Genomic DNA, 8,491 nt, shown 5'->3' on the forward strand with positions numbered 1-8,491 from the left:
GCATGAATGAAAAAATGAATATCAATATGAGGGATTTGGAACTGTTGCACACTATGAAGAAGAGTGGGATGCATGATTTTCTCTTGAAATCATCTGCTGCTTTATCTAAGGGCCTTTATATGAAACAGGTACACCATTAACAAAATCCTGAAAACTCAAAGTCCACTCATTGTCGACAATAACAGTTTCCAACAAATTTCCAATTCAATACACAAGGTCAAGAAAAGCAGTGGGGGTCTGGTTATGAATGTTTATTTATACAAGCACAAAATGAATGGAGTGCAGGGATCCACATGTACCCATTTATACATATATTTACACTCCTCACAAGGTCACATCATTCACACCAAATGTGTATTAAGCCCAATCACAATCAAATCTCCCATCAATCCACAGGATATATTTTGCTTGAAAAAATATTATACAATCAATCCTTCAACATTCTGACTAATGATCTGTAATATTTATAGCACAGTTAATGACAGGTCTCACAATCTGAATAACCACCTCAAGGTATTTTCTACAGAGATTTTTCCTGCTTGCCCTGCAGTCGCAAGGTTCGAGGAGTCCCAGGATCTCTTCTAGAGTAAAAGGGAATGGGTCATTTCAGTTTTCAGGAGTCAAATATCTTTACAAAATCAAAGAAATCACAATGAACCTGAAAAGCCTAATCAATTTTACAAATTGATATATCTATACAGGATACCTAAGTCTTAAAACAAAATACTGGCTGCAAGGAAGAAAAAAACCTCATCCAACATATTTCGTGAAAAAAAGAAAAAACAATCAACTATTCTGAAAGTCCACTATCACAAACGCCTTACATGAAGGTTATGCTCAACATACTATTCTTTATTCCATCAGACCCAAAAGGTGAGAAATGGTTGCCTTGCTGGAGAACCATTCAAACACACTTCTGAAACTCGCCACCAAAACACATCATCGGTATCTTATATACACGTGTGACTGTATCAGTAAACTTCACATATCCATACATGTCAACAAAAATGGATCTGGATATCAAGAAGTCTAAAATTTTAGGAAATGAACATTTAAAAAAAGGAAGAGGGGTGCTAAAAAAAAAAAATAACAAAAATTCTTAATAAAAAAGTGAAGGTGAAACTCAACGTATCATAATTTGCATTGCAAACAAATACATATTTCTTGTCTAGCTGAAAACTGTATGAACAGACGTTTCCTTCTGCCACTTGTGTCATCAGCAGTTACAAACAATAATAAAATGTTAACAAAGAAAAAAATGTAAGAAAACTTTTGTGTCTTCATATAATGATCAGGTACCTCATCGAGGGTATATAAGCTGTGTGGCATTCATTGCCTCAGGGAAGAGGGAGTGATAGCTCATAACAGGTACATAGGCTGCTGTGATCATCTTGCCTGAAAAAGGAAAAACAGCAGTTAAAAATATGCTAATATCTAGAATATACACTGGATTAATGCATCAGACATATTAAATATCCAATTCTGGAATAATGCATATACATAGAAAGACATTACCTTTTTATTGTCTATACATCATCTTATCAACAAAATGAACTGAACTGAAAATTTTATCTATCAATTATGAAGAGTGATGGTTATCTTACATAAAAGAACTGTAAATACTATCAACAGCAAAAACAAGCAAGCAGTTTTCTTACCTGCAAACCATCTTCCATGGAGTGCATTAACAGATGCTGCAGCTGTTGCAATCGTGGGACACTTGACATAGACATTCCCCTGTGCTGACTGTCTGTCCACAAACACATGTAAGACCCCTCCGTGCTTATTGCACTCTTCTAAAACATCATCTCTTATTTCATCTGCCCAGTTGGGGTTTGTTTCTCTGAAAAATATTCATCAAAATGATGGAAGAGGTAGAGGAAGCAAAAATACAAGGAGAGAGATCATTCCTGTTAATTTTGCCATATACTCCATGTTGCAATACTTCCTTTGTAATAGTTACTAAAATTATAGCAAAGAAAATTTCTGAGTAGAATAGATACACAGGAGTACTAATTTCATATACACAAAAGATGACAAAATCCTTGAATACTTACGTGGATGGATCAAACATATTTGACAAGAGGAAGCACTGTGTTGCAATAGGTGGTGCTGGCTGCTGCTGTGGTTGTGCTGGCATGTGTAAGGCATTAGCAGCAGCAGCTGGCAGTTGCAAGCCTGTACCTTCAGCCAACTTTGCCATTAGCTGCAAGCGACCTGTTGCACCTGTAATATGAAATCAAAGGAAAATATATAACATATCTACTAAGTGGTACAAAAGAGGAATTTCCATTTAATACCTTAAGTTCATCATCATTCCTTAGTTTCTCCAAAGTGGAATTCTTAATCCTTATTACAACTTAGTACAAACAACATAATTCTTGATTTGTTTTTATCCCTTTACTGATGAGTCACATGTTCAGCTGTCATAACAAACTGTGTGGTCTGTGGGGTACAGCTATACGCTCAGCGACACGCTAGAGCATGAGGAGCAGAAATCACCTGATACCTGTCAGTGTTGGGTAAAAAAGTCTAGTATTTCACAAAACATACCTAAATCAATACCAGCCCTCTCCATCTCATCCGAATCTAGGAGTGAAGTCCCTTGCTGCGTCTCAGACCTTTCAGTCACGTGATTGACTTTCATGGGTCGGCCTGCTAGCTCAAATCCATTCAGTTGCTCTAAGGCTTTCTTGGCATCATCAGAATTGTGGAACTAAAGGGGGGGGGGGGGGGGGACAATCAATATAAATCTATACCAGGCTCATGTTTCTATAATATATCATTAGGTGGTAAAGTTGACCAAAACTATTTTTAAATCACATAATATTGACATATTACTAACATATTTGTTCTAAATTTTAAAATAAAACAATATATACAATTTAAGCCAAGAACATAATCTGGTACTCACTGTGATAAAGCCATAGCCTTTTGATCTTCCAGTCTCGGAGTCCATTATCAACTGGATGTGATCAATTTTCCCAAATGGTTCAAAAATACCCCTAAGCATGTCCTCTGTGATGTTAAAGTGCAGTGAGCCAACGTAAAGTCTCATGGGACCTGTTGCTGCCTTCTGGTCTTGCACTGCTGCTGTGTTGGCAGCACGGTTCTTCTCTGCCTGTGTTGGCTGACATACTATTGGCACGCCTAAGATCTTCTGACCTGACAAACCAAGAGCCTGTGCAAAGAGGAATTAACATTTTAATTATCATATAAATGCCACAAAACAGTCACTCCATTGAGACAGTTAACATAGATACCTTATGTTCATGTGTATACTAACAAAGACCTCAAAAAAAAGAAGAAAAAAAATGCCCTGGAAATTCTTCAAATAAATTTTCTAAATAGGAAAAATACTGTTAAAATAATGAAAGCTAGGAACACAAATTAATTCAAGTACATTGTAAGAGAAACAAGTCACATCATCGGAAGTCTTGACACTGGGGTAATCTGTCATGGATAAAAGAAGAAAACTTGACACTATGTAAATGGGATAACTCATAAATCCAAATGGGAAAATTCTAAGCAAATTAACACTAAAATTACAAATTCCTCCAGGCTGTAACTTTCAAGAGAGGGCTTAAGACTAAAGCCATAAGGACACACTCATATTCTGCAGTATTATGGGAACAAATCAATGCATTCACGCATGAACCGACTATAATCAAGATTTTTGTACACTTACCAGAGGGACCGATTCTACATCCACAAACTCAACATAAGCAATACCCTTTGATCTACGGGTTTTTGCATCTGTTATGATGCGAACATCATTCACTTTGCCCACAACGGAGAAGAAGTCCTCTAAGTCCCGCGACCGAATCCTCGAGGAAAGCTGCATGCAGAACACGGTACGTGCATCTCTCTCCTCCACAGAAAGCTCCCTGTGAAAAGGCAAGATTTAGTTATGAAAGACAAAGATAACTACATTCTCCTCAACAGAAAGGTTCTTTACAATTTCACTTAGTGATTGAAAATGTTGGGTATTCCTGTTGTATATAACTTACACTATCACTGCAGTATAAAATAAGCAGCAAACCTAGATCCATGAAGAAACAAAGACATGTCAATCTGCAAAAACAGTTACTACCAAGTAAGAACTATAAACCAGAAAGAAACCATGAGTTTCTTGGCCATCAATGAATGGCATTCTCACTTACAGTTTTGGCGTTTTACTCCTGGAGCGCGAACGTCTACGCTCTCTACTGCGGCTCCTCCTCCTGTCTCTGCTGCGGCTTCTCCTCCGGCGTTCTCGACTACGACTCTTACTGCGGCGACGGTCCCTGCTGCGACTCTTACTGCGGCGCCTGTCTCTGCTGCGACTTTTGCTGCGGCGGCGAGAGCGTGATCTTCGTTTTCGATCTTTTGATCTTGATCGAGACCTCTTCCTCCGGTCCTTGTCCCGAGACCGGGAACGAGACTTCTTTCTATCTCTGTCTCTGGATTTGCTGCGCGTTTTCTTCCTCCTGTCGCGAGACTTGCTCCTAGAGCGTCTTTTTCTCTCTCTATCTTTATCCTTGTCTTTCTCTTTTTCTTTATCTTTATCCTTATCTTTATCCTTATCCTTGTCCTTATCCTTGTCTTTGTCTTTGTCTCTCTCCTTGTCTCTGTCCCTGTCTCTGTCTCGATCCCTGTCACGGTCTCTGTCCCGGTCTTTGCCTTTGTCCTTGTCTCGGTCTCTTCTATCCTTCTCCTTATCTTTATCTTTCTCTCTGTCCTTCTCTCTCTCCTTTCTGAAAACAAGAATAAATGAACGGTACAAATACTATCTGACAAATCACACATCAACATCAAGAACATTTTACTCTCAAACTGAAATAACTTTCAATTAATTTATTTAACTTCTACCAGCAGGCAAGGAAACAGTATTTCTCTGTATCAAAGTAACTTTTTCAGCTTAGAATTTTTTTTTTTTTTTTACCATCAATAACCTGACTTTGTAGTCCCGAAAGAAAGAAAAGAAATAGCGATTATATATGAAGTCCTCCAGGCATGAATCACTTACTTGTCTTTTGAGGATGTGTGACCATTTTCCTTGGGTTTGGAGTCCGCCGACGAACTGCCTCCGTCCTAGGGGAGCACAAGAGACGGTGTAACGGCAGCACCAGCCAGGGTTGGTGGTGGGAGAAGGGCAAGGATGGGGGGGAGAAGAGAACAGAACAGCCACGCATTAGTTCTCAACATTACATACTAAACCTAACGTTACATTCTCCCACCAAGTATCAAAACTTGGCTATGAAAAATGGATTAACATCTCTTGAGGTGGATTTAATATGCATGATGACCTTGTAGAAAGCTCTGGATGATGGTCATGTCATGAAAATTTTACAGTCACACTTCACTTGCCTCTCACACCTGTCTGGACTATAAGGTATTCCATACGGCCAGCAACACACAGCACTACCACTCTGCGAAACTGCAGAGTGGGTAATCACTACAGCCTCACACAAACACAAAACAGCAGTCCACAGTCACACATACGAATCCAAGAGCAGTTAACCTGTCGGGCTCACTATCAACAGACCACTGGGGGGGGTACAAATAATCAAGCACACCCTAGACACCTTTAGTGCACCTTTAGCCCCGTGCACCAAAATCTATATAATGTCGTGGCCTCCATCCCGCTAGTACCTGTTGTCTCTCTCTAGCCGTAGGGTCCAACCAAGGCACGGCCGCCTGCAAAACGCAAACTTTAGACTGGAGCCTTGACGCCACGTGAAGATATATTGCATCAATATTCGACACATGCACCAGTCACAGCACAGAGGAAAAATAAATAAAAAATAAAATAAAATAAAAATAAACGGGGGGAAAAAAAGATATATATAAGATCAGACTGACCACAGCAGAACTCAACATTTTCTTCAAGATTATACCTGTTTTGACTGACTGTCCTCATGACACAAAAACAACTAATATTGTGGTCAATTAAAGGTCGTGGATGTTGAGTGGAGAGAGTAACGAGCGAGATCCCTCGATGATGTGAGCTTGCCGTCGCCAGCATCTGAGTGAAGATACCAAGTTGTCAGTACCAGGCCAGCACGGACACACCACAGCTTCACCAATAACCACTTTTCTTCACTTTTTGGTACCCTTGTTTTAGTAGAGCAGTGTTCACTAAAATTCTTCATTTTTGGGCTTGGATACTCCACAAATTCACAAGTTATTTCTTTAACTTCTATTTAAGATTTTTTTTTTTATCAAAAAGCTTCTCCCAAAGAAAATATCACCACAATCATTAAAGATAACACAGCAAGCTTATGAAAACTTGTAGCAGGCTTCTACATCCTCGAAACTTGTGCATAGATACAACCACAATTACAAAGTAGCCAGACTTATCATAATACTTGCCAAGTTGTCTTTATATATATGTATATTTTTAAAACTGGATATTGATGCCCTAGTTATGCAATATATTTATGACATAAAAACAAAAATAATATCCAAAGCTAAAAATAGTTCCAGTGGTAAATATACCCTAATGATTTATGGTCATTGAAAGAGTTTGCTGGTAACTACCTCTAAAGCTCTTCTAGGTATGAAACATTTTTTTTTTTTTTTTTTTCGTCATCATATAATTGATACACACAGTTAATATATAAATAGATCTGTAATAATCTTAGGCTCATCAGAACAAGTATGTGCTACAAACTACTCTTTAGCAAGACCAAAAGATATAATTAAAAGCTTTATTGAGAAAACTAGCATTGACTTACAGAGGTATAACTTATGACTACCAGTACCTGGCGGTGTAGGGAGCACGGGAGCTCACGACCGTTTTATCATGGAGGGTTGGGAGACAGTGACTGAATAGGTTATCTAAAACAACAGAGAACGGGAAGAGAAGATCAGCGAGGCACACGAGAGCTTCTTACTCGCCAACTTGCAACCTTGTCAAGGCGAATAATTTGTGTAGCACAGCTTCTCTCTCGACAAAACGAATAGAGCACTTTTCTATTGAACAAGGAGAGAAAGCTACGTACTTAGGCTGAATGAATGTTCATGGACTTGTAATTTTTCTAGTCTTTTTTTTGTTTTGTTTTATTAGGCAAAGAAGGAAAAAAAAAAAAAATTTAGTGCCAAAGAATGATGATGTGGCCAACAAGGCTGCAAGATCATTTATATATACACACCAACACAAATACACACACGCACACAAACACTCCTGCAGCTTCCATTTAAGCTACTGAACATACAGCACTCACTCACATAATTCTATGTTTATGTAAAATATAATATATATGGGCCTAAAAGTCACATACAAATCACATCGAAGTCATTATGTAGAATGACTGATCGTACACTTGTTCTGCAAAAAACAAGCATTGGATATAATCTTGTAGTTCAATCATCATCTGATATTTCATTTTTCCAGTTACTTTTTTTATAGTTACATCAAGAGTAGACTGACAAGTTCACATATTTCATTACAAGCACAGGAAAAATAATAAATGATAAGAAATAACAATAATAATAATGAATAAAATCATAAATAAGAAACAAAACGTTACCTGAAAAGTAATAATAAAGAGAAAGAAAAAGATGCAATTAATACAAATACCACTTACCTCCTTTTTAAAAGGAGCTTCCAACATCGCATCCACGTCCAGGTCGTCTGTCATTTCCGATTCTAAAGAAAGAGATATAATTCTTTAGTGACATGAATCAAGAACTTCTATTTTCAATAGTAATGACAAATAAGTCTTAGGCATATCATCAAAAAGCAAGACGAGCTACAATTATTACTCCGTTTATATTTAGTTTCATCTTATGCAAACAACATACAAGACCAAATGGTAAATGTCCTAAAAATATTTTGTCTTACTTCTTCTTACTATTACATTTTCTAAGGGGTTCTTCATAATCTCAAGCTACTTGAGTGGAGAATGAAGGCATGGAAAAATCCCCAAATCATATCTGGCATTCAAATACAGCTGTTGTAGCTTTCAACCAATGGAGCACACTCAAACAAGTGATAATATTACAGGTTGGCATGTAAATAAGATACAAAATTACACAGTGGTTTCTGTTTTGCGTGGTTCAAGTATCATGTCTCATATGGAGTATTTATAAATCTTATACCTTGAGTATGAGATGAACTGAGTATTATTATATGTAGTATGGTGAAGATGCACAACTGTAACAAACCTTATTACAGTTGTACATATTTCTTGTAATCAACTTGTGAAGGAAATAATATATATAAAAAAGTACCTTATTTTTTGTCATTCTATTATGTTGTTCTATTAGAGACAATGTTTATCTTGTACCATAAGACTGTATGAAACAATCTATCGAATAGTCACAGCGTGTTACATTTACCAAACGAGAAATTTATTTTTAACAATAAAAGTTACTACATTTAAAGAATAGAAAAAAAAAATTATAATAATTCACACAACATATTGGACAAGCCATGGCTGACCTGTGTTCATAAGAAAGGCAAGTTGATGCTGGCAGATCAGTTAAAAATCTAACTCGCTCCCCA

At 37.4% G+C, this 8,491-nt stretch overlaps 1 protein-coding gene across 8 annotated transcripts in view; it reads right to left on the bottom strand.

Moving 5' to 3' along the window:
• Positions 1 to 236: 236 nt before the first annotated feature.
• LOC125037711 (RNA-binding protein 39-like) overlaps positions 237 to 8,491 on the bottom strand; it is a 10,298-nt gene continuing 2,043 nt past the window's right edge. For 3 of the 8 annotated variants that reach the window (XM_047630902.1, XM_047630903.1, XM_047630904.1), the window contains exons 2-10: positions 7,572 to 7,633; positions 5,009 to 5,073; positions 4,164 to 4,736; positions 3,689 to 3,887; positions 2,915 to 3,181; positions 2,554 to 2,716; positions 2,058 to 2,226; positions 1,659 to 1,843; positions 237 to 1,395 (exon numbers count right to left, since the gene is read on the bottom strand). In XM_047630902.1, the coding sequence (XP_047486858.1) occupies positions 1,301 to 1,395; positions 1,659 to 1,843; positions 2,058 to 2,226; positions 2,554 to 2,716; positions 2,915 to 3,181; positions 3,689 to 3,887; positions 4,164 to 4,736; positions 5,009 to 5,073; positions 7,572 to 7,633 (1,778 nt within the window). In that variant the 3' untranslated portion in view covers positions 237 to 1,300. Of the gene's footprint in view, positions 1,396 to 1,658; positions 1,844 to 2,057; positions 2,227 to 2,553; positions 2,717 to 2,914; positions 3,182 to 3,688; positions 3,888 to 4,163; positions 4,737 to 5,008; positions 5,074 to 5,578; positions 6,008 to 6,719; positions 6,823 to 7,571; positions 7,634 to 7,828 lie in introns of those variants that run through there. The other 5 variants (XM_047630906.1, XM_047630908.1, XM_047630905.1 and 2 more) reach the window with 5 other exon arrangements.

The sequence above is a fragment of the Penaeus chinensis genome, chromosome 23 (genome assembly GCF_019202785.1).
Source record: "Penaeus chinensis breed Huanghai No. 1 chromosome 23, ASM1920278v2, whole genome shotgun sequence".
NCBI classification, from domain to species: Eukaryota; Metazoa; Arthropoda; class Malacostraca; order Decapoda; family Penaeidae; genus Penaeus; species Penaeus chinensis.